At 39.9% G+C, this 26,910-nt stretch overlaps 1 protein-coding gene across 4 annotated transcripts in view; it reads right to left on the bottom strand.

The window, feature by feature from the left end:
• Ubx (ultrabithorax) overlaps positions 1–21,212 on the bottom strand; it is a 146,609-nt gene extending 125,397 nt beyond the window's left edge. Inside the window, exons 1-3 of one of the 4 annotated variants that reach the window (XM_016916906.2) lie at positions 19,397–21,212; positions 10,251–10,337; positions 1,839–5,531 (exon numbers count right to left, since the gene is read on the bottom strand). In XM_016916906.2, the coding sequence (XP_016772395.1) occupies positions 1,839–2,514 (676 nt within the window). In that variant the 5' untranslated portion in view covers positions 2,515–5,531; positions 10,251–10,337; positions 19,397–21,212. 4 annotated transcript variants of the gene reach the window in all.
• Positions 21,213–26,910: the final 5,698 nt, after the last annotated feature.

The following is a 26,910-nucleotide window of genomic DNA, read 5'->3' as shown; positions in this document are numbered from 1 at the left end:
TTGATTCAGGAATACGCGAGCAAAACGATGCCGAGAGAGGTTATTTTCCTCGGGGCCAGTTTGAGCCCAGCGTTGGATGAAACGAGAGCGCAAACATCCTCTTCAATATTAAAATTCCTCTTCGAATTTAGTATTTATAGAAGGGCGTGAAGAATAAGGTTCGATAAAATCCCGTTTTCTTGTCTTTGAATAAGCACGCGCGGGCCTACGTCACGAAAACTCGTAAAATAATCCCCTACATCTTTGTATGCGTGAATAGAGAGAGAGAGAGAGGGCCTCAAGAGTGGTCCTGCAGCGGGAGGGAAAAATAAAAAAAGAAGGAGAGAGGCCAGACGAAAGGGCGCGAGAAGGAGGCTAGGGGAGGAACACGGTAGGTAAAGACGGGACCTACTTCGAGAGAGAGAGAGAGGACCGAAGAACGAAAGACGAACGGTTTAAGACCCAGCTGAGCTTGGAAGAGAGAAGAGGCGGTGACCAAAAAGCGAGACGGAGGTGATTATATATCTGGCTGGCTCGACGAAGCGAGAGGATGCTACACACACACAGGGGAGGGACAAGGATAACGCTAGAAACAGCTGACTACCGGAATTCGGGGTTCCGGAGGGGTGAGTAGGAAGGCACTTGAACCCCAATTGGACGAGGGGCTTCCCCATTATACTCGACGTGCCCGACGATTTTACACGCACTTGACTCCATTCTACCTATCCACCAGACAGTGAACTTTATCGGTGTATATACCGCCGATTTTCCAACAATCTGCTCGTTTTTTTTTTTCAACGCTTAATAACGCAAATTACACGAATATGGGACAGGAAAACGTAGCGTACGTATATGGATATCTAAACGAGAGAGACCTTCTTTTTCACGTCGCAATACGTAAAGTAATCGTGGCTAACTTTGTACGTTAGAGGAACAGGAAAGGCTACTTGGCTCGGTTCGAAAGTTATGAAACTGAAGATCGATGAAAGACGCGCGAAAGATTGATATTGGCGAGGAACCAAAAGGACGAGAGGAGGCGGTAAGATATTTCTTTTTTTTAAAGATTCCGGGGGCGGATGCCCCTTGAAAGAAGATGCCTCTTGTAAAAGAGAAGAAAGGAAGAAAGGAAAAAAAGACACGCGCATATTAATGATAACTGGAAGTGTCACTTTGCGCGTCGCTCTCACGGCGGATAGGTTAGTTATTACCGACCATCCCCCATCGGCACACGGTGCATTCATTCGCGCACAAGACAGCGGAATATTTTTAGTCCAGTGCCAACTATAAATCCGTTATCTCGGCTACGTTTCATGACGGATACGTCGTATTTCAATCGTCGCACAAATAGACTCGGCGAGGGGAAAAAAAAAGAAAAAAAAGTTACGATCAGTTTCGACATAACAACACAACGGGCAACTTACATTTGACGATATTGTATATACTCGTGTCTTCCATTTTTCAAAGCCGAATGATTTGTTTATCCATAGAGCGATAGATGATAGATCCATTCGATATTTCGCCGTGTGAAAAATATAATGGAAAGAAAAAAGGAACGCGGAGAAACTTGAGAAAGTTTCTTCTTTCGATTCTTTACGCGATTCGTGTGAAACGTTGACCGTGAAACGTTCGACGATTTAGCCTGGCGTATAATGGTGCCGAGTAAACTCGATCCACCACGCCTTTCCCGACCACGTGGTCTTCTACACACAGTGCCCGCTGCTGCTCTCTCTCTCTCTCTCTCTCTCTCTCTCCCCTAAACATCATGTACGCTCGCTTCTATATTTCATCACGGCTGTTATGATAATCGCTGTACGAGAGAGAGAGAGAGAGAGAGATCTATCTTATGAATGTAAACTCACCTGCTATAGCCATCCAGGGGTAGAACGTATGGTTGGTGGGTTGCTGATGTAGTTGCGTGGCAACCGGTTGGCTCGCGGACGAGTTCAAACTGCAGGTGTTCCAGGACGACGTGAGGGACCTCGAGGAACTGTTGTTGCCAGGACTCGATGCCGGATCGCCGCCTACGAGACCACCGTAGCTACCAACCCTCGTCCCTTCCGGGGTGCACGCCGATGGGCGAACCACCGAATTGCTCTGGCTGTTCGCCCCCGAGGTAGCCGATTGCCACACGTCCTTGACGGCGGCAGCTGCCATCACTGCGGCGTAACCGTTCTGATGCGCCGATGCTTGATCCTGTTGCTTACAGTCCTTGGCCGCTGTGGTCGAATACGAGGATGTCGTGTGGCCAGTTGCCTCGGGCGTCGTCGAATAAAGCTTGCAAGCCGTCGCGACGCTCGCATCGTACGGCGAATCCTGGGGCGGCCTCGTGTTCGTCCCACCGCCCGGGTGTATGCCCAACGACGAGGAGGTGTGATGATGGTGTTGGGTGGACGCGTACGGTGACATACCGAGGCCGAGGGGGAAACTTCGATAGGCGGCTGCCGTGGCTGGATCATGATGCTGACTGGCGGCTCCTGTCTGATGGTGGTGGCTTCCGTAGAAGCCACCCGCAGTCTGCTCAAAATACGAGTTCATTATCCCGGGTATTTTGGATCACTTGCACTGAAACACCGCCACTCGATGAAAAAAATATATAACTCGCGATCGAATTGCGATGAATGAGGCCTCGTTCGAAACGATTTCTCTTCTCGTTATTCTATATTGTTCTCGGTCTAATCTGTCGAGAGGACGGAGAGGATGGAAAAATAAGTTTTTTTTTTTTTTTTAATCGCGAACAATATTAAGAGTCCATGCTCCGCGCGATATTTTTCTCGTCGCGTTTTCCCCCGAGTTTTGTTCAAAAAGGTCCGTTCACCGTTCGAGATCCACCGTTCGTCCCACGGAAGAACGAGGAGTTGAACGAGTTGATCGTGGTAGTTCCGAGTCCGTGTTCCGGTAGCAGTTGGCGCCAAAAAGCGAGAGGTAGGCGCGTCGCGTCTAAACACCGATACGCTGTTTGACGCGGGTGGCGACAGGTGACAGCGTCGACAAGGGACAAGCAAACAGGCATTAAACCGTTTTAAGAGGTCATAAAAGTCATCGGTAGGTATAAGCGGTTGCACCCAAGAGTGTCAATGTCAATAGGCCGTACGAGTATAATTCGGAATGGGACTCATGGCAGCGGCGGGGGCTTTTATGAGCTTGTTATGGTTACCGCTACCGGCAAGAGAAGTGAACCGGCGGTGTAGGTGGTGGAAACGGGCGATGATCGTTAAACCGTTACGACGCAATAAACCGGGGTAATAAGACGGGCTATAAAACTGGCTATGGGTCTCTCTCTACCGCGTGCGCGCCCGTCGACGTTCGGTCGGCCGGCACGCGACGATCTCTCCCTCGCGGAACACCTCTCCTCTTATCTCGTATATCGATATGATATCGTGCGATATTATGATATTCTGAATCGGTCACCAGGCCCGGGGCCTCGTGCGTCTCGTCTCGGAAACTCGGTCGTTCTTTTTTAAAAGGACCGAAGCAACCGCTCCGACTCTGTCCGCACTGCACTAGCACTAGCCGAAATGTGACTTCGCTGATGACTGCGAGGTTCGGTACGAAGCGACGTACGAAGGGGATCGTAACGAACCACGGTATGCCAGTGCGGTGGTCCACGGCACACTACCGCTTTTCTCGCGCCCCGTGTACCGCCACTCTGTACCGTCCTCCGTCTCTTACTCGCTCGTTCGCCTCCTTTCCTCTCTCTCTTTCACCATCGGCCTCTCTTCCTTCCACCGATGACTTTCCCGTCTCTCTCTGTCGCTCCCTCCCTATTACTCTTTCTCGCTTCCACCAGCCATCGTTTCTCCTCCTTCTCTTTTCCACTATCATTCCCTCTCTTCCTTCGAACGATCACCGTCTCACTCGCGCGCGCACACTCTTCCACGGTGCCTCTACGTGGCGACGAGGAACGCGCGCTGCTTTCCCTCCTTGTCTTTCACGCGGCGTCCCCCTCTCCCAAGCGATAACCGACTTCTCTCGCTTGCTCCGTCGACACTCGGTTCCCCCTCCCCCGCACAGTACGCCCCCTCCACGCTTGCCACTCACCCTCTCGATCCGTCTCGCTCCACCTCTCGACGACGAGACGCGTCTCGTCTCGTCTCTTCCGTATTCTCTTCCACCGATTCTCTCTTCTCTCTCTCTCTTTCTGCCGATTAAACTACATAGCGCCCCCTGTCGACCGTTCGAGTAACTCAACGATGTGCCGCGAGATTAAATTCGTATACTCTCACTGTTTGGCTTTGGAGCTGCATCGCATTCAAGCCGCTACTAAACTAGATAAGACGGTCGACGAGGCCGGAAGAGGTTAAGGAGGGCCGAAAGAGGATAACAGAGAGAGAGAGAAGAAAAAGAAATGCTCGAATAGGCGGATAAACGAGTAACGAAAAGAGACGAAAACACACGGTTGCTACGTAGGGAGTAAGAGTACTAGCAAAGGTAAAGAGAAAGAGAAAGAGCGAGACTGGGGAAAGAGAAATAGAGAGAGAGAGAGAGAGGGAGAGAGAGTAAGACGCGAAATTGCGGTAGCTAAGAGGGAGATGAGAAGTGTTGGCCCGCGTCGCTGTAAAGGTGAGGAGGAGGGGGAAGAAAACAGGGTGCCAAGGGAGGAGGTTATGCTTAAGGACCAATCAGAATTGAATTCGTCACGAGTACCACGCCGGTACAGCACGAAAATTCCTACGCCATGTGAAAGTAGTTCCAACTTGGAACGACGCCCATGACTGGTTAGGCGCCGCCCCGTGTTACCCCCACCAGTGGAAACACGCGAGCAGCCGTGGATACAGACACATCGGCCGCCGTACGGTAGAGCGAAAGCTGCACGCCACGCGCGTCACGCAACGTTTCCTTTCCTACCCGCTCGTTCCCCTCGCCCTCCCGGCGCCCCCACAGCTCGCGGGGATACGTGCACTGCCACCTCTGTATTTCGCCGCGAACTAACGCTGCCAGATCCATTCAGACGTTCAAACGACCAACATCAACGAGGCACCTTGCGATTATCGTTATTGCCGAAAACGGTCTTTGCGAACGGTCCACTCTTTACGTTTGATCGTCACGCGATCGAACGAAACGAAAGTAAAGGAGAGACGAATGGGAAAGGAAGGAAGATTTAGTAAATATTTGCCCGATTTGGGAACCGTATCTCCCCGTCTATAAGATACGAGATTCAGGTTGAACCGGTCTTATGTTCTTGTCTGCGGATTCGACGATGACGCGATCGCCGGTACGAACGACAAGAATGTTATCATAAACGTCTTTTACGAGATACTTGGACGTTTTACGGACCAATTAGACTACAATTAAAACGCCGTAAAAGTGAGGTTCGGGAGGGAAAGTGGGCAAGCGCCGTGGCGCGCGCCGCCACCAGTATCGGGAATGTTTATTGGGATGTAAATGTCGCTGGATTATCGCCCCCGCGGTTCGCACCTCGTAAATTATTCCGTAACGAGCCGAGTAATGCCCATCATAAGCTGCTCTCAGGGGCCGGACCCGGACTATTTGCTCGTTCACTTTCGCCATTATGAATGTTAGGATATAACCCACCTACTTCGCCATACGTCTACCTGGAAAAAAGGTTCCGATTTTTACGATTCACCGAATGACTCAGTCTCTGTGAATAATTATTCGGATACATTTTCTTGCTTCAAAATTACTATCCACCATCGCGATAATGTCAACTTTCGCGACTGTTTACGATCCCATCAATCGCCACCACTCGCAATCAACTTTAAATTCTTCCTCTTTGGACCCTATCTTACTCGATGCAATCTTAATAAGTATGAATAAATCTAAAAGCATTTCGATTTAAAATGACTCGTTAATAAATTAGGTTTCGATATTTAAATTAGTAGTCGAAGAAGAAGAAGCGTTAATTATTATAATAAAAATAATAAATTGAAATCGGGAAACCGCTACCGTGATTTCCATGGTTTAACGATTCAGTATTTCAAAGGCTATTACGAGCTGTCGGGGGCAATCGTCAAATACCCGAATTGATAGAGCCCCTCTTCCCGAGATGAAGAGACTTGATGCAGTTTTCGCTTTTGTGGGACTCCGACAGGTGGCAGCCCGTTTGCTTGGAAATCATGACGGCAATAAACTCCGGTTTTATGACCACTTGAACAGAATCGTAAAAGTCAGGGCCTTTAAGCTTATAGCATGGTAGGACGCGTGTCGAATATGGTGGGGGCGTGAAGAGAGCCACCATAACGCAGAGGGAGGGGAAGGGTGTCGGGGGCTGTGTGGGTAGCCAAAATGGGCCTAAATGCCCCTTTTAAAACACCATTGAAGATAACCAGCCAACCACTAAAAGGGGTTTATTTAATGACCAAGCTTGTTCTCACAAAACCGGACACTGTAGCTACCGACGACAGTTACCTGATGGTTTCATGATTATTACTCTCTCTCTCTCTTTTTTTTCTTTCTTCTCACTATTTCCTCTATATTCAAAACAATATCCACCTGCGTCACAACATCCTCTCTCTCCTACGATTTCTCATAAACGTAACGAGACAACGTTACGTTTAAATCGTTTAAACAGATTGTTCGAACGTATTGCTTCGCTTATGAAAGAGAATCGTCTTAAATATTCGCCATTTTATCGCGCGGCAAGACATTCGTTAATTTTCGCTGCGCGTAAATATTGGCTGTACGATAAATCCAAAGTATCGGGGAATATGATCGGAGGAATGAACGATGGACGACATTCTCCCTTCTTCTTCTTCTTCTTATGAATTTCAAAAGCAAAAAAGAAAAGGAACGAACGGCCCGTTTCGTGGATGGTGGGAGAGGTATTAGATACGGCGTAGCTATAGCAACGAGAAGATGGACACGAAAGCGAAGGGGGCCATTGCACCCGACTCGAGCACAAATCTGCACTCTTGCTAAACCAGCATCCATTCTTCATCGCTCCGTGGTGGCTCTTCTGCACTCCTCTCCACGGTCCATGGTTCAACGCACTGTGGTTCGACTCTCGTTTTGGTTCGTCTCTTTCTTCTTTCCTTCTCCCTCTCCCCAGGCCTCGTTTTCTTTCTCTCTTTTGCTTTCTTATACCGCCTCCCTTCCTCGCCTCCCCAGGGGGGCGAGCCAAGGATGAATATTCGATCACGAACGAGCGTCAGAATTTCAGATAAGCGACGATTCTCGTCGTCGTTATTCGCGCGGATCGAAACTCTCGGGGATCAAAACCTGTATGCGATGTAGGGCCAGCTCGCGCCGCTGGATGATAATGGCGTTACTGGGCGGCGCGTTTTATATCGCGATGGAGAGAGAAATTGCGTTGAAAAAATAACAGGGAAAATTTTTTCCACGAACTAGAAAGGAAAGCTCAATTTTCAAATAAATATTCGAGCAGGATAATTGAAAAAAGAGATACAAAAAAAAAAAAAATTTATAACAATTCAAAATGGAGAATAATAATAAGTATTGGAAAAAATTTACAAGGAGAGAATTTTTTTTTTAATTTTAAATTAAATAATAATAATTGTTAACGTATTAAAAATTATCAGGGGGGAAAAAAAAGAAAAAAGAAACGACCGGTACGTGTATCGATCTGCAGTATATTAGGAAGGAAGGCAGGATTCGGTTTGTTCCAAGGACATGGAAGAAGTCCTCTTTGCCATCTGGCGGTTTCCTGCAGTATCACCTGGAGAGCTGCGAAATATGCGTTTGCAGCTCTCTACAGTTCTCGGCTGCCGATATTTTCATCGAGGGGAAAAAAGTTACGCGCCGTACTGGACGACTGACTCGACGCTTGCACGGTACATAAATATTTTCTGGCCCCATTTTCGGGTCTAAATAGAAATTCTAAATGGCCGCGCGTCTCGCGCCAGAATCGGGCGCAAAACCGCGCTGGAAGGGAAAATGAAACGGTTCACGGTTGCCAATCCTCTTTGCGCAGCTGCACTCGTAAATCGTCCCGTGGAACGTGAATGTTCAAATAGCTGAACAGATTAATATACACGGGGGCAGTTTCGCGTCTTTGGTTAGCTAATCTTAACGATAATTTTACACGCGGGTAATCTCGTTGGAAACTGCGAAAACTGCGTGGTTAAAACACGCAGTGCCGTGTAACGATAGTGGGGAGGGGGGGTAAATGGCGCAAAGACGAAAAGAGGAAAAAGAATGGAGCGAAGACAGCACCTACGTAGACGTAATTGCTAGCCAATTTATTTAAATACTAAGTTGAACACTCGTTAAAGTTGATGGGCGGCCTACCTTACCGGTTGAGAAACCTGTCCGCGAACGAAACACGTAACATTAAGGGGCATTCACACGTTCCGTCCAGCGCCGGCCCAAGTCGAACGAAAATTTCGAAATTACCACCTCGAAACCTATATTTAATGCGATTCGAATCGGTTTTCGCCCCGATTCGAATCGGTTATCATTTTCAACCGTAAACGAAATAAATCGACGTTAAGGTAATTGGAGGAGCCAGCTGCCTACTTTAATACACCCGTCGCTGCTTTTAATATTGATAATATATATACACGTATCCAGCGCAATGCCGCGTTAAATCACGAACTCAAGATGCCATTGTCGACTTAAGAGGTTTATTATATAGCGTGATGAAAACGCGGGCCCGATTTGCATAAATTCAATCGCGATTAAAATAACGAATTATTAATTTCCATTCCTTTTTTGCGCGTCTCTTGATCATCAGTCGTTCTTTTTTTTTTTTCACGAATAATCTGTTTTTCGCACGGATCATCCATAAATCATATCTCTCGCGATCGTTTCGTATCCTTGATTGAAGTTAATAAGATCGAAAATCTCGCCGTTCGATATTTCATAATTCATTTAGAAAGCATGGAGGAAGCATAATACACGGAAATACAAGATTCATCGGCTTCGTTATCGAGATGGCAAGATGAGCAATGTAAGTAACGAAAACTAGATAGAGAATGATACAGAACTGAAGAAAGTATGTTTTGCGACGACAAAGGCAGAGGGAGGGGGTATAATAATAATAATAACGGTTGGTTAGAAGTATTCGCCGACTAAAGGCGAATGAATGAGTGGCAGCTTACACGTAAACAAACAAGTATCAATGCGTCCAAATTGAAACATAAAACGAAATGAATGAGCCCATAAATACTTAGACCTAATGGTAGGGTGCGGGTAAGCTATTGCTCGAACATCGTTACTTATGCGAACGTTGTAAGAGAACGTTGCGGCCCGATACCTTTGTAAATACTGACGCTTCCACTCGCTTTTAAACGCTCGCTTTTAATTCCAATCCCATTATTTTCATCTACTAGATCATCACTTGGAAAATGCACGTTTGAATCACGTTTTTTTTCATTTCGATAAACGAAAAAAAATAAACATTCCGATTAATAAAATTTTAAATTTGAAATATGAAAGAAAATATTAGAAAGAAATTTTAAATTTGAAATATGAAAGAAAATGTTAGAAAGAAATTTTAAATTTGAAATATAAAAGAAAATATTAGAAAGAAATTTTAAATTTCATCTACTAGATCATGAGTTGGAAAATGCACGTTTGAATCACGTTTTTTTTCATTTCGATAAACGAAAAAAAATAAACATTCCGATTAATAAAATTTTAAATTTGAAATATAAAAGAAAATATTAGAAAGAAATTTTAAATTTGAAATATAAAAGAAAATATTAGAAAGAAATTTTAAATTTCATCTACTAGATCATGAGTTGGAAAATGCACGTTTGAATCACGTTTTTTTTCATTTTGATAAACGAAAAAAAATAAACATTCCGATTAATAAAATTTTAAATTTGAAATATAAGAGAAAATATTAGAAAGAAATTTTAAATTTGAAATATGAAAGAAAATATTAGAAAGAAATTTTAAATTTGAAATATAAAAGAAAATATTAGAAAGAAATTTTAAATTTCATCTACTAGATCATGAGTTGGAAAATGCACGTTTGAATCACGTTTTTTTTCATTTCGATAAACGAAAAAAAATAAACATTCCGATTAATAAAATTTTAAATTTGAAATATAAAAGAAAATATTAGAAAGAAATTTTAAATTTGAAATATAAAAGAAAATACAAAAAAATTTTATATTTTCGAATTAATAAATGTAACGATTTTAAAATTTATATTTCAAATTTACCCTCCTCGAATTTCTATCTCCGGTTAAAATCTTAAATACGAAGCAATTACATCGCAATTAGATCCGCTATTTGTTTTCTAAATCGTGACCGCGTATAATTCGTGCGATGCAAACAGAAGGAAACGAAATTAAAGGTGTGCACGCAATGTGTATGTATTCTATTAATTGTAAACGTTAACTCACCTCATCGAGCTTAGCTGGTAGGCCTCCCCCCTCCCCCGTCTGGAGTAGCAGCTAGGAATTATATTTAAAGTAGAGGCTGCTGAGGTTCTGGAACGGAAGAGAACAATGATTAGAAATGTTCTCCGGTTAAACGGCAAGAGTTCTATATTAAATCAAAGACGTCTACTTTGTATAAATGCAACTATTGAGACGAATCGGGTAAGCAGCGCCGATATTCCATCCGTGGCGAATAATGAACGATTGAGGTTCGAGTTTACAATGATTTTCTGTTTCACGGTGGACACTGATGCTCTTTGTGCGCGCGGGATGATATCGTCGACATTAAGATTCCAAGAGGGAGTCGCCTGTGTGACAGACGACCGTGCAACCAGCCATATTCCGCTTGCTTTCGTCCACGCAACTAACTCTGCTTTTCTTTCAGATCGAAAGAAGAAGAAGAAGAAAAAAAAGAAAGAAAGAAAGAAAGAGAAAAAAATCTCGCCTTCCAAGAGTATATACCGGGGACAACTGATAGCGTTTTCAACGACAGTATTGATATTGCGGGACGATCGCTTTCAGTTTTTCATTGCCTCGGCATTTTTTGCGCCAACCCGAGAAGATGGTCAACCGATTATTCCTTTTTTACTTTTATTCTTCCAGAAAAGGCGAATGAATACAATGTTTATCCGTTATATATACTCGAAACTAACCACGAACGTATATATAGTTAGTAAGGGACGAAGAAATTCGAGTCTTATTTTTATCTCTATTCGCGGACAGATAGACAATACGTTGGCCTTATAAATAGACGAAGAGAGAGATGGAAAACCGAAGCGTTCGAAAAAACGTATGACGTGTCGGTTCCGCGTGAAGTTGGTCGCTTCGCCTCTAGCGTGAATCTAGCAGTGGTGGGGATGGCTCTCGAGCGCGACTCGAGCGCGAGGCGCTACGGCAGAGCTCGAGCGAATACGACGAATAAATATCGAAACGCACGAAAGATTCGGTGCGCGAGGTTTAGAACCAGTTCGAGAGACGTTCCAAAAAGGTAACTTTAGTGTCGCGAGAGTAATTTGTAACGTGTCGGTGCACCTACGCTGCACGTAGCCATATAACGAGAGGGAAAACTTGGACGGTCGCAATCGGCGAGTCTATCGGGCCGGATTATGCCGAGTTAAGTGTTACGTAACGAAAGACATCGACCGTACGTATTAATACCACCGCGTCGTTGAACCGGTGAGGATAGTGGCGGCAATAACAATAATGCATCTCTCTCCGTGGCTTAGTCCGTGCCTGTACACGCGACTGCACGACATGGATTTGCAATTCGAACGTCTATAGGCGTAATACGTATAAATCGAATGGGATACTTGGGTTGGTCGAGACTTGGACTGGGTACAAGGGAGGGGGAAAGGCGCTAGGGAAGGGGAACCTAGACTTTTCGGGGAACGGGAAAGGAGAAGGATTTGGTGACGTAAAAGTATGGACGCGGGACGAGAATATTGCGTTATCTTTTCCTCTTTTTGAAGAAAACGCGCATGTCTGTTTTGCGTGGTTCAAAACGTATTTACAATTTTTTTTAATTATACGTTTATTCGTAATAATAATTCAATTCGATAACGGAAAAGATATTTGTATTTGCAATTAGAATTTCATTCAATTAGAATCACATTACATATTTTCCCCTTTGCGTATCGTACGAATCATCTATTCTCCTATCTTTTACATCGAATGTACTATGGAACAGGCAATTAAATGCAATTACCGCGTTGATTCTTTTCTCTTTCTTTTTTTTTCGTGTATAACAATTAGAAACATTTAACATTTTTTTTTTAAAGAATAAATAATAATAATTAATTGTTTCTACTATCACGATTTATACATAATAAAATTAAAATATTATTTATTAATCAATCGAACGAAAAATGTAAATTATAATAAAATTATACTAATTCCATTCGTCAATATTAATTTTTTTTCACCGAAAAACTTATTCGTTAATACATTTACATTATCCTTTTAACACCTCACGAATTTACACACAATTTCGAATCGCCTCTCTCGCTTTAATTTCTCACGAAAGGATCATACATAATACATAATTCCTACGACCTTTTCATAAATATTCAGCGGTAACATAAATTGTAATAACAAATTTCATTCATATTATATTAAACACAATCACAGAAATAATACAATCTCTCGATGCAAAAGGAAAGAATGGGGTTTCCCAGGAAGGAAATAACCATTGTAACAAAAATATATATATATATATATAGATAGGCAACAAAGAAGGGAGAGAAAAAAAAAAGAAGAAGAAATGAAATGTGTCTTTATTAAAAGCGAACCGTGCCGAATTTGACCGAGTGTCTTTTCTTCCCAATGATCGTTTAAGCTCCACCATCATGATCTTCTTCATGGTGGTCGGTTTTAGATGGGGGCGAGGACTGGATTTAAAAGACGCTCCAGGAAGGGGACGCGTTTGAAAGAAAAGGGGAGGACTTGGGATACCTCCACTGACAACTCCGCCTTTAAAATAGCACTGCTATGGCTTCGTTTGTTCCGGACGAAACTTAAGAAGAAAAAAAAAAGAAAAACTGTTCCTAATAAATTATCTCCCCTCTCCTTTTTTCCAACATTAATTAGCGCATTCAAGAGTATATATCTTCGTGACTTGTGTTACTCACAAAATGCTACCATTCTAGCGTGAGTTATTGAAAGAGAAAATTGGTAGTGAAACCAATTGAAAAAGATGGAAATTATTTTGGAAAGATTAATATCAAACAATATTTGATTAATTATTTTTACAATTTGAATTCTACAAGTAATTACTAAATTTTTACAATAATGTTTTAATAAGAAAAGAAAATGTAAAATGATTGGAGAAAAATAGGAGTGACTTGGAGGTTTACAAAGGAAATACCTGCTGCTCTAACTAACTCCGCCCTCCGAGATATTTGGTAGGCTTTCTTGCCCGGCATTCCTCCCATCGCCATCAAGGTCAAGGTAGGTTAGAAAAATTCAGAACGGCCGGACTTGTAAAAACTTTAACATTCCGTTCGCGAACGTCATCTCCGTTAAAAATATTCCTCCGTTTCTCTAATTGAACAATTTCGTAAATCGGAAAATTGAAAAACGAGCAAAGAGAAAAAAAGAATATATGATTCTTCTCTTAATGAATTAATATTAACGAATATATTCGCTGCGCGACAAATGAAGGAAACGATAAGAGAATTCGAAAAATTCGAATTTTAACGATCGGCGGTTAATTAAAAGGGATGCAAAGAAAGAAAGAAGAAAAAGAATCCGTGTCGCGACGGAAGATTTAAAGGGAGAGCGCGCAGAGGGCGCAGCAAGTCGAGACTGTAGAACGGAGAGAAGTGGGTGATGAATAATGGATGGTACGATGCGGCTATCTCGTGCCCGGTATAGCCTGTAGGACTTTGCCGTAATGGTCCGTAAATTGCTGAACCGTAGGGATAATGAAATCGCCGCGGTTGCCTCTGTAAACGGTTCGTTATTACGCGTTTTCCGTATTCCCTCCACTCGTGCCACTTGAACTGTCTTGTCAAACCGTTCGGATATTTCTTTCCCCGATTTTTCTATAAAAATAAATACATTTAAGATTGAAAATAATTTTTATCGTCGATTCTACGCGCATGTATTTTCTTTTTTTTTTTTTACTGTATTTATTATATATACGAACTTGTCAAACCGATTTTTCTATAAAAATAAATATATTTAAGATTATAAAATAATAATTTTTATCGTGGATTCTACGCGCATGTATTTTCTTTTTTTTTTTTTATTGTATTTATTATATATACGAACTTGTCAAACCGATTTTTCTATAAAAATAAATATATTTAAGATTGAAAATAATTTTTATCGTGGATTCTACGCGCATTTTTTTTTTTACTGTATTTATTATATATACGAACTTGTCAAACCGTTCGGATATTTCTTTCCCCGATTTTTCTATAAAAATAAATATATTTAAGATTGAAAATAATTTTTATCGTGGATTCTACGCGCATGTATTTTCTTTTTTTTTTTTTATTGTATTTATTATATATACGAACTTGTCAAACCGATTTTTCTATAAAAATAAATATATTTAAGATTGAAAATAATTTTTATCGTGGATTCTACGCGCAGCCGATTTTTTTTTCTTTTTTTTTTTACTGTACTTATTATATATGAACTTGTCAAACCGTTCGGATATTTCTTTCCCCGATTTTTCTATAAAAATAAATATATTTAAGATTATAAAATAATAATTTTTATCGTGGATTCTACGCGCAGCCGATTTTTTTTTTTTTTACTGTATTTATTATATATACGAACTTGTCAAACCGATTTTTCTATAAAAATAAATATATTTAAGATTGAAAATAATTTTTATCGTGGATTCTACGCGCATGTATTTTCTTTTTTTTTTTTTTTTACTGTATTTATTATATGCATGAACTTGTCAAACCGTTCGGATATTTCTTTCCCCGATTTTTCTATAAAAATAAATATATTTAAGATTGAAAATAATTTTTATCGTGGATTCTACGCGCATGTATTTTTTCTTTTTTTTTTTTACTGTATTTATTATATATACGAACTTGTCAAACCGATTTTTCTATAAAAATAAATATATTTAAGATTGAAAATAATTTTTATCGTGGATTCTACGCGCATGTATTTTTTCTTTTTTTTTTTTACTGTATTTATTATATATACGAACTTGTCAAACCGATTTTTCTATAAAAATAAATATATTTAAGATTGAAAATAATTTTTATCGTGGATTCTACGCGCATGTATTTTTTCTTTTTTTTTTTTTTTTTTGTATTTATTATATATACGAACTTGTCAAACCGTTCGGATATTTCTTTCCCCGATTTTTCTATAAAAATAAATATATTTAAGATTGAAAATAATTTTTATCGTGGATTCTACGCGCAGCCGATTTTTTTTTCTTTTTTTTTTTACTGTACTTATTATATATGAACTTGTCAAACCGTTCGGATATTTCTTTCCCCGATTTTTCTATAAAAATAAATATATTTAAGATTATAAAATAATAATTTTTATCGTGGATTCTACGCGCAGCCGATTTTTTTTTTTTTTACTGTATTTATTATATATACGAACTTGTCAAACCGATTTTTCTATAAAAATAAATATATTTAAGATTGAAAATAATTTTTATCGTGGATTCTACGCGCATGTATTTTCTTTTTTTTTTTTTTTTACTGTATTTATTATATGCATGAACTTGTCAAACCGTTCGGATATTTCTTTCCCCGATTTTTCTATAAAAATAAATATATTTAAGATTGAAAATAATTTTTATCGTGGATTCTACGCGCATGTATTTTTTCTTTTTTTTTTTTTACTGTATTTATTATATATACGAACTTGTCAAACCGATTTTTCTATAAAAATAAATATATTTAAGATTGAAAATAATTTTTATCGTGGATTCTACGCGCATGTATTTTTTCTTTTTTTTTTTTTTTTTTGTATTTATTATATATACGAACTTGTCAAACCGTTCGGATATTTCTTTCCCCGATTTTTCTATAAAAATAAATATATTTAAGATTGAAAATAATTTTTATCGTGGATTCTACGCGCATGTATTTTTTCTTTTTTACTGTATTTATTACTTTTAGAGTTTTTTTAAAAACTTGCACCGGAGCACCGGCAGTTTCCTTAAATAACACCTTATCTCGAATCGCTCGCACAAATCAGAACGGAAAGTTTTTCGTGCTTTAAGGGCATTTACTTTTAGGTTAGTTTTCACATATACTTTCAGTTACGGGGCCCAATCGATATTAAACGATTTTTCGTAACGGTAAAAATTCATTCTCGTAAATAGGAGGGAGAGAAAAAAATGTCTCTTAAGATTTCTAGCTTGGCTCCATAGTATAATACGATCGATATGAAATCCTTTTTCAATAGCAATAATAACTCCAACTCCCGTTTCATTCATCAATTTTAGTAATAGCTGGAATTTATTTATTTTAAATACAAAAATTTTATTTTATTAATTTCTAGATTAACAATATCATTTGCAAAAAAAGTTGTTGCTTATTCGACAATTCTTAGACAATTGGGATTTATAATAAGAATGTTATCAATTCATGTTGGTAGATGTATACATTATATATATAGTAATCAAGATATTTTCGAGTTCGATAATGTGTGTGAAAATTTCATTCTCACGCGAAGGGAAAGAATTGGAAGAGATTGGAAGAGTATTTATTTCTCATAGATATTAGAAGAAGATAAGGAGCGAATCTCTTTCTAGTCTAGTCAGAGCACTTCTAATCTCAATCGTGGGGGCAAATATTGCTGTATGTCGCGTAATCGTTTCTACGACGGGCTTAAGTAAGTGCAAGCAGGTAGGTAAGCCGAGCAAAGGTAAATAGGCGTGCCGCAATGTTTGGACGGAAGTACCACCAGGTGGCACGCCCACCTAATTTCCCTAATCTTCCATGCAAATCGGCCACATTAGGACTTCTCTTTACTCTGGTCACTGGAAATTTCATAACAGGTAAAGCTCTCCCTACGGGGAGAGCTTACTCTACACGGAATATCCTCTGTCGGATACGATAAAAGGGAAGCTTATCCTAAATATCGTCGTATTCAATACCTAATAATTTCACTTTCCACCAGCGTTGAAAGCGTTATAGAGATTTCAGATGTAGCTTGCACCTTCTTATTGCAGTCTAGTTTTTTATCCAGTCCAATTACTCAAAATTGCAACGAGCTGCCGTACGAAAGTGAAATACGGTCGAAAGAGTGCATCGCGATTGTTTGCACGATGATGCACTTGTAATAATTATTCCACGTTGGTGTCTATCCTACTTAACACGGGTGGCGTGATGCGCACGTTAATGGCGTTACACGCGATATAACCCTAGGCGCTAACAAGAAGTGACTGACGATCGAACGTTTTAGATTAGCAAGATTGGTTGGAACATAAACGAACTTCCGGTGCGTGTGTGAATAACGTGCCGAGCTGTAAAAATATCGCAGTTTTGATAATGCGCGGGAAACTTCTCGATCGATACTCCCATGTTTCTCTGCTAAATTGATCTCGGTAATTTTTACCTTTATCACGCGACGTTACATCGTGTTCGATTTAATCGTCCAATTATTAACTCAACTCTGTTCCAGTCTTATCCATCGAGATATATTTAAGAGAAGAAAGAAAGAAAGATTAAAATTAAATTCGTAACGTCATGCCAACCGTATTCAACTCCGGGACAAAAAATTAAAACCTCGAAGATAAGATATGGAATGTTCAACGCGCTCGAGATGCCAGCTTCGAGCGCCTCTTGCGGCCATTGCACGAAACGCTAGTTTTCTATCGAGAAATAAATTATATTATTAGAAGCGACTGCTAAATCGTATAATTCTAGGTTTATTTCATTCGTTCATACGATAGTTAGAAAAAACGAAACTTGTTGTTGATCGAAGAAAGAATACCATAAAATCTTTGAGAAAAATATATTCAAGACATTCGAGGCATCCGCAAGGTTGGTAGTTCGGAACGATGCATATCGTCTTTAGTTTAGACTTTGTAATATTATATACGACTTGCACGGTTAACTGTACGTACGATCATAGAAACAATAGAGGTGAGATAGGATCGTGAAACAGAAGTCGTGGATTATCGGGTAAAGCAATGGCTCCTAGATAGGCCCCTACGCGTAGGCTTGGATATACATAGTCGTGCAGGATATATACGTGGCGTGTACATAAGAAGCGTGGCGACGTGGGCCGGCCAAGCTTTTCATCAAGCGGGTTCATCGGGGCCAAGAAGAGAAGTCTTGGAAGGAATGTGCTTGATCTTAAAGAAGTGGCGGGAGAACTCCGTTGAATTAAACCGAAAAGAGGGACCACGGGAGAAACGGCAAAAACATGATCCCCCCATTAATACTATCTCCTTTTTATTTTCACTTTTTTTTTCCTCGAGAGATTATATTATATTTTTACACAAGTATTATCTCTCCACCTATTTTATTCTTCCATATTTTAAATTAGATTTTGAACTATGTATCGATTAATAACGAATCTAACCTCAAATTGTAAAATGTAAATACGAATAAAGCTGTTATAATTTTTATTATTACGTTCTAATTTAATTTATATCGTGTAATAATATTTGAAAAAGTAAAACTATGGTATAATCTTATCGGGATTTTGCCGATGAGTTTATCTAAGATCGAGGAAAATATTTACTAGGCTTACTTTCTGCTACTTGCGGGCAAACGATGGTTGCCGCGCAAGGGGGAAACATTTATCTGATATATAACACGTTTATAAGTTTCAGCGGAGACGAGAAACGGCAAGCAACGTGAAACTCAAGCTAAAGTACTCGGGCTTGATAGGCAATGAAGTGTAAGTGGATATGTTTCGTGGTCTGCTAAAATGCGATGATATCGGGATTCTCTTATATCCGGTGAAAATAAATGGATAAATCAACAGTTGTAACCTCGCTTAACACCTCGCGATTATTTTGCTCCTGTTTCGTTGGAAAGAAAATGTATTTATTTTTGAAACCTACGTCGTCCCCGCAATAAGGATAAAGAAGAAATGTGTTAAAAATAGATGGTCGAGAAAAATAGCTTAAGAATGCCTTTTCGCTTGGGCGAAAAAAATAAATCGAACGTGTATATTTCCATAAATATATTTTTTCCGCTATTGTTTCCGAACGGAAGAAGAATGCAAGTATCGTCGGCAAGACCGAAAAAAGAAAAAAGGAACTGATAAAAGTACAAGACGTAAGAAGAAACTGTTCCGAAAAGCTTTTTACTTCGAGTATATTACACTCGTTATTTTTACTTTCCATTTTTCCTACTAAATTTATCTACACAAGTTTATCCTCCGTGATATATCACGATTTTTATATCATTAATTAGACCGTATAAAAATAACAAAAGGTTATAAAAATATATCGAAATAAAAGACTTTTCTCTTTCTTTTTTAAAGAAATTTGTTCAAAAATATTCCCCAAGGAACATGCACGAATGAAGGGTATTTTAAATAATGAAATAAGAAAATATTAAATATTGTAATTTTTAAATTACGATTGAATTTCAAATTAAATCTAATTTAATAAGGATGAAGGAAAGAAAGAAAAATAAAATAAATAATAAATGTACCTGTACAATAGCGTTAACCAATGTTGGCAAAGAGCAAACGCAGCGCAAGTCGCGTGATGGTTGCTAAGGTTGCAACACTGACTACCGTGGTGCATCGCGCTCAGCTGACACGCAAGATGGCTGCCCGTGCCAAGGGCGTGGCCGTGCGTCGAGCAACGTTTCTGCCGGTTTACGAAAACGTTTTTAACGAAACTCGTCGACAAGAATGGAATTCACTCCCGAGAAAAATCACCGAGTTATGGCTTGCACTTCCACTTCGGGCACCCGTTAGCTCACCCACGTTGTTGTTCCACGCGACGCGTACACCGTGCTCACACGGCAGCCATCTTAGGATTCTCCTTCCACCTTCCGCGCACGGTCCATCTGTCGCAGCCTTCGTTCATTTTATCCTTCTTCCTCCCGAGTTCGCACTCTTCTAACCTCTTTTGCCTATCCTTAGACCGCCTCTTTTGACTCACAGGTAAGAATCTCGGTTACTGCTATGCGATTTAGAAAATCTTCCGCGAACGTTTGAACGTCGAGAGAAACTATCGCTTCTATGGCGGTTTTAACGATCAATATTGTTTGATTTTACACGCGCGCACCTATTATAAAACTCGGTTCAGCAAGCTCAAGAAAAAGGAGCTTGCTTCTTGTTTTCTATAGAATTTTATTACTAATAATTTCTCGCGATAAAAATTAAAATAATATCCCATTTTTATTTTTAACGATATAATATGAATGAATATAATAATGATTTTGAAAATGTTACAATTCACAAATAAGAATAGTTTTTAAACGAGCTTTATATATCTTTTACGATTAATCTTTTCATTCCTCGTTAATTTTTCAAGTCGATGTATTTATACGTTAGCAATGTAGCAAGAAATTTAAAACGTAAACGTAGAAACAGATGCATTATTTTTATGGTGCGAATGAGATGGATCGGAAATTTCAAACTTCCCCTCTTACATGTATCTTTCACGTAACCCGCCCTTACCACTGTTCCCCTCCTTGTCGTTCTCTTTTCTACTCCTGCGTCGTGTCAAACAGCGTTGCGCTGTGCGAGCGTCGGCAAGCGCACGACGATACATTTTCGTGCGTGTCTTTTCACGGAAAATCGACGACGACGACGACGACGACGACGAGAATTTCGGAAGGCTGTATACATCAAGAGTCAACGAAACTACCGAAAAGCCGAAACGGCAAGCGCCGCATTGAGAAAAAAGAGGAAGAAAAAAGAGTATGCGGCAGAAGTTTAAAAATATTTGGGGTAAGTGAGTAGACGAAACAGTATGCGATTGTATGTATCCGTTTCTGGCTAGCGACGTGAGCTGGCTTCGGTTCTCTCTCCTCGAGGCAGGCGCGCCAACCGGTATAGCGATGGGAGACGCGATGGAGGGAGTAGGGCAGCCATCTTGACTATAGGCGCCGTCTTGCTCATTCACGTTTGCATCCCCAGTAACTCCATCGCAGTTCGCGCTTGCGCATTATTGCCCGCTTGCTGAATTTCTTCTTCTTCTTCCACCCTTTGACACGTGCCGCCGCCCGATTCCCGGAGGAGCAAAACACTTATAGATTCGAATTCGAAGCATGGTTTAATCTCTCGTTCCCCGATTTTGCAATATCCTTTTTGGCACAGTATCTTTTTCTATCTATCGTTTATATCCTCTTCTCGTTTTTTAACGAGAAAATAGTAGAAACTTGTATCCGAGAATATTAAATTATTTGTTTTAACATTTTCTTTTATTACGATTTTATTTTCACGTTTCGAGGTAAAATATATATAAGTTCTATCTTGTAATCGGTGTCTCGGCCATCAATTTCGTTCAATCGTTATACGATTTTCAATACGAATCCCTATATTTTATAAATTCATTAATCGCATCCCATCCAGAAACTGAAAAATCTTTCTCGATTAATTGCCACGGTTTTGCCGTATATATATATACGTCCAACTAATACCTCGAACGTATGTATTCGATAACGCGGCATTTATTATGCGAATGATAGTATCGCAATAGCATTAATTTATTCAATCGCGAATCCCATGATTGTAAATTGAATACGTGACATATCATTTACGAGCTCGACTAATTTGACGCGCATTTAAAACAATTAATAAACGATACGGTGAAATTGTCGTTGATGCAACCATCGGTCATATAAGCGTTTTACTGCGTTTTCAAAGTTTTCGCTCTGAACTGTTCATTTTTACACCGTGCGACAAATTTTTCAAATTTCCTTTACCCGAATTATTAATTACGGATTCGTTTCTTTATTTTTCCACTCCGAAATCGAATTTCATTATTAAATCAATCCTGTCATATAACGCAAATTTCACTTTTGCCCCTTCCTTTATACGAATTAAAATGAATAAAAAATTTTTCTTCCAATACTTTCCCACGAAAATTAAAATTTTCGTGCCCCGTTAATTTTCATTAAACGTGAGATATTCGAATATGTCGTAACTTCTCATCAAATCCTCCGCCAAGTTTTATAATAATAATAATAATTATTAAAATAAACTGAATATTCATACCGTATATACCGCGCCATTTTTAATTGCATTTTTCTATTTACCCTCTCGCGGGAGGATTATAATCGTTGATAAATTTTAAATGGACAAGTATTTCCGGTGAACAATAATATCAAAGTTTTTCCCGACGCGTCTCCACCGTTATAGCTCCGAAAACGCATTGTTCAGACTTACTGCATATTGATCCCATCAATCTTCACTTTCTCCCTTCTCGCACGGCGCGCGTATAAATCTAAGAAGTTCTCGCCATGTTTGGTCGATTCTTCATTTCACTCGTGCGCATGTGTACGCGTAATAAAAATCGGGGAATCGTGTTCTTTATGGAGGAACGTCTAATCAGATTCTTTTCCTTTCTTTTTCCTTTTTATCCCTCCCTCCCTTCTTAACGAGAATACGAGGTGGTTTATGGTAAACGTGAAGTTAATATCAGGTTTATGAAAGCGAGTACCAGCTCGTCTCGGTACATTGAAAGCGTTATTCGTTCCAGAGGAAAAGCACGTTTACCGATGTTGTATCGCGGCCGTATTTACGATTTCAAATGTTCAGCCTCAAACGTTATCCGGGTCACGCTTTATGCAGTTGATAATCTATTGTTGTTGTCGCACTAAATATTCATCATCCTCTTCTTCTTCAAAGAATCGTATAGCGTTATTACAGTCCTCACTGCTAGAAGAGACCACTATTTCCTCCTTTATTTTTTTGCAATCATCGTGTAATTAGATTATTGAAATTAATGTAGTTAAATCATTGAGATTGAAATTTCAAATTCAATTATTCATATACTATTTTTTAACAATTTATTAATAGATTGTTATATATACGAAATAACTGATTTCACAATAAATTCGGAATTTTGGTAAGCAAATATAATCTCAAATAATATATTTTACGAAGAAATAAGCTAGTTGAATTTATTACAAATTTTCCTTTTGTTATAAAATCTGAAAATTCGAAACGTGTAAAAATTTACCGAATATATTGAATTTTAATCAATAATTATTGAGAATAATTACATCATTGCCTATTTAAGTATCACAATTGGGAGATAATCTAATACGTTAATAACAATCCGTGACGATGTCCATTACAGAGACTCTTAAATGGATATATTTAAAGATAAAACGCGTGATCGAGTCAATGCGCAAAGCAAATAGGCCGAATCGGATCGTCGAGTATGTGCGACTCGGTCGGTAAGTGCGAAATTTTGAAGAATAATCTCGCTAAAGCGAGGGGAACGGTGCAATCTGGTTGCACTTTTATGCGCCGTTTGGCACACGAGAGACGCACGTCGCACCTATAAAACGCATAAAACGTCAGGTATAAATGGGGCCGGCCGCGCGCGCTGCTCCTTCGGCCGAACCTTTTAAAACGTGCGCGCGCGCGCGCGCGCGCGCCTCCGTCTTGGATTCAGTAAAAGTTGCCTTTTGTTTGATAGCCAACTAAATCGGGCCGGCAAACCCCCTAATGCGTCATTACTGTCGGGTTTTACGACTGCCTCGTATCATTTCACTTAAGTATATTGATATGGCAACGAGTTCTTGACCTACCTCAACGCCCGACCATCCTCCAACCAGTACTTACGCTACGTGCAAACGCGTTTGTCACACGGGCGCCGTGTGCGCCGATTAATTCGGATTTTTTTTTTTTTTTTGGCACTCGATCGCGCGACGATTTTTCAGGGGAATATTACCGGCACAGTTTATCAAATGAAATTGAATTGTAAGTCTTTTCGAATATTTCTTTTTTCAGGGAAAATTTCTTTTATGTATAACTTTGTAATTTTTATTATCTACGATTCGAGCTTCTTTTTTTTTGGAATTTAGATGTAGACGGAAGGGAATGCTCCATGAGTGATAATAACACGTTTTCTTCGACGCTGTCGTTCAATTATCCAGAATATTCTATCGAGATATTATTTTTAGTTAGTCTTAACAGTCTCATATAATATTTTGTTTATAATTTTTCAATATTTGAATTTCAATATTTTAAATCTAATTTAAACTCTTTGTTACACGCGTCGAATAGATGGAAAACAAGATGTCGGCCATGCGACGAAATTATTATTATTATCGACACTCACAATTTCGATTCACTCGAACATATCAATCCTTTATAACGCGATATCCGAGACACGATTTTTCGACGGAAGAAACGAAACGAGTGGTGTTAGAGGCGCGTAGGCCGGAGACCAACTAACTCTTAACCCCACGAATTCATCGTCGAAAAGGTTGTCCTTGGCTCGAAAAAAAAAAAAAGTGCTCGGTTTCAATGAGGGAGGAAAGAGAGAGAGAGAGAAAAAATAAAAAGCAGAGACTCGAAAATGGGCAATTGTAGGGTTTACGAGGTCACGGCAGGCATAGACATTTAGTTTCAGTCACGGGCCGGTATCCGTCGGGCCGCTTCCGACGGATCGCTCTCGCAGACTTTACCTGTTATCCAAAGCCTTCTGACCCTTTATGATCCTCCTCCCGTCGTAAATATATACTTTTTTTGCACGCTGCCCTGCCCTTTTTAAACTAAGAAAAAATATCAAATATCGTTTTTTCGAAAATATTCTTTGATCGAAAAGAAAAATCGATTAAATTATTGCTCGAACAAAAGATCGATTTTTAATACAACAAATCAAATTTTAGAAAAATTTTTGAAAAAGAAATTCAGAAAATTCTTCACATTATTAGATTCGTTTTCATTCCGACGGACTGAACGATTCAACGGTAAGAAAGTTCTACAATCTTCCATTATTTTTCATCGCTTAAAATTCACTTCTTTTTTATTTTCATTTCCTCATGATACTATTTATATTTGAATATAAATTTGTACGGAATGAAATTGTTAACAAATAATGGATAATATTTGCAAACAAATAAAATGGCGTGCCGTTTGGTAAACATTGAGGCCGCGGTGTAATATTTCACAACAACCGAGGGCCGAGTACAGCGTTCGAATTTAAACGCGAGCAACGAACGAGAGGGGGGAGGCGTTCGTGTTACGTTCGGAAAGAAACAAAAAAACTCGGGGTGTTTACCATAGAAATTTCGAAGGTTTATGATTCTCGGCCGTGTCGTGGAAAACGTCCGATTTGGACGAAGTCGAAGCGCAACGACCTTGCAGGTTTTGCCTTTTTACCGGTCACCCTCCCCCCCCCCCTCCGAGCCGACTGCGTGACCCTTTATGGGGTATTCCCGCCATAAACACCCTCTCCGTCACCCCGTTAAAATGCTTTTTTAGCCAAAGCGGCCGTTTTTAACAACCCTTGAGAGACTTCCAGGCCCGTCTCTACCCTCCCCTCCCCCCCCCTCATCTTCCTTTTTCAACCGTGGAGAGCGAGGAAAAAAAGCCGCACTATTGCAGGAAACGCGGCACTTGGACTATTCTTTACCGAGGTTTTTACGAGCAGCCTTGAAATTCCTTGCAATTTCGTAACTGCCTTCCTTGCCACTTGCGTACACTTTTTTAAGGCCTTTTTCACGACCGCGTTCACAATCAAGAAGAAGAAAAGAGGAGGAGATTCAAGGACACTTGTCTCGGCCCTTGAAACGTATCCTTCCCATGTTTGCCCAATTGCATCGACCGTGAAAATTATTCTAGCCGATTTTCAGGTAAAAAAAAGTATGATTTCAAAAAAGTAGCTCTGTGTTCGGAAGTTCGCTCTCTGACGCCGAGCCGTTCGGTCGGTAACAGCGCTACGATTTATTTTCAATTTCGGTTCGAAGTATTAACGAAGCATTTCGATAGTATCTCCATCCGTCGGATTTGGAAAGCAAGTTTTACGGATCCTACCACTTGTAAGTGAGATCTCTAATCAATAACACTGTTTATTTACCCATTTTTATCATCCTATATTAGGTGTAATTAATTTTCGAAGCAACGAGAATTTATCGTTCGGCGGGGAGGAATTTCTCGATGCACGAGATACGTGTGTCGGTTTTTCTGCCTACGTGCCGTCGCAAATTGCCTTGAACCTTCGCCTTGTTCATCGGATTGAGACATCTACGCGAAAGTGACACACGCGCGCGGATCATACGTGGCCGTTGGCGGGTATACGTGACAGGAATTATCGGTAGAGTAACTGGTTGCATAAAAGTTTAAATAAGGCAATGATCGCTCAAGATTATTTCCCTCAACTGCCCAGCGGGACGCAGATGGTTTCTTTCCGTGCCCGTCTCTTACGGGCGCGGGCTCTCGTTTCATTGCGCAATTCTCTCTCTCTTTCTGCGCCACGAACAAAGCATCGCTATCTCTCCACGGGTTTTCTTTTGCAACCCGATATTCAGAGGAGGATACCTCTGCGTTGCCTCCATTTATTGAAAACTGGTTGTTTCGCCCGTTACCGTGCACTTTTATGCCCCGTGTACCGCGTACGTTTCGGAGACATACCTCTTCCCCTAGGGTTTTGCGCTTCTTTTTCTTCCCGCCACTCGGCAACGACGGCCGCTAATGCATTCGCGTCTGCAATATGCCCACCGCGATAAATAATTCAACTTTAACGCAACGGAATTGTAACGTAGCGTAATGCTTGCATAAATAGTAATCATTTTCATCACGTTTCCCAACTAACCGAATGTTCGACTATAGTGTTACACCGGTGCAACAAACCCTAGTTTGTAAAATCATTCATACCGAATGCATGTACGTGCAACTTTCATACGTTCAATCTAACTGTAACCGGGGATGGGCAACCGTCGATTTAAACGCGCCACGTTATGTAATCTTTATAACGAAACGCGGTGTATATGTATATAAATATGTATATTTGGAATATTCGAAAACTTGAGGAAAATTTAAGACCGATTCTAGAGATTCTTTTATTAAATAATTCAATTTTTATATTTGACGAACAATGTTAACTTTAAATAATTTTAAAAATAGGCTTCGATGTCTATATATATATTGTTCTAGAACTCGCTTGTGTTTTTATGTTTTCTATATACTCGATGAAGTACGAGCGAGAAGAAATATAATAAGTTGAAGTGAAATAACGTGTACGTTCGACGCT

This window comes from Apis mellifera, linkage group LG16, assembly GCF_003254395.2.
Source record: "Apis mellifera strain DH4 linkage group LG16, Amel_HAv3.1, whole genome shotgun sequence".
Classification (NCBI taxonomy): domain Eukaryota; kingdom Metazoa; phylum Arthropoda; class Insecta; order Hymenoptera; family Apidae; genus Apis; species Apis mellifera.
This window is presented reverse-complemented; position numbering and strand designations above follow the sequence as displayed.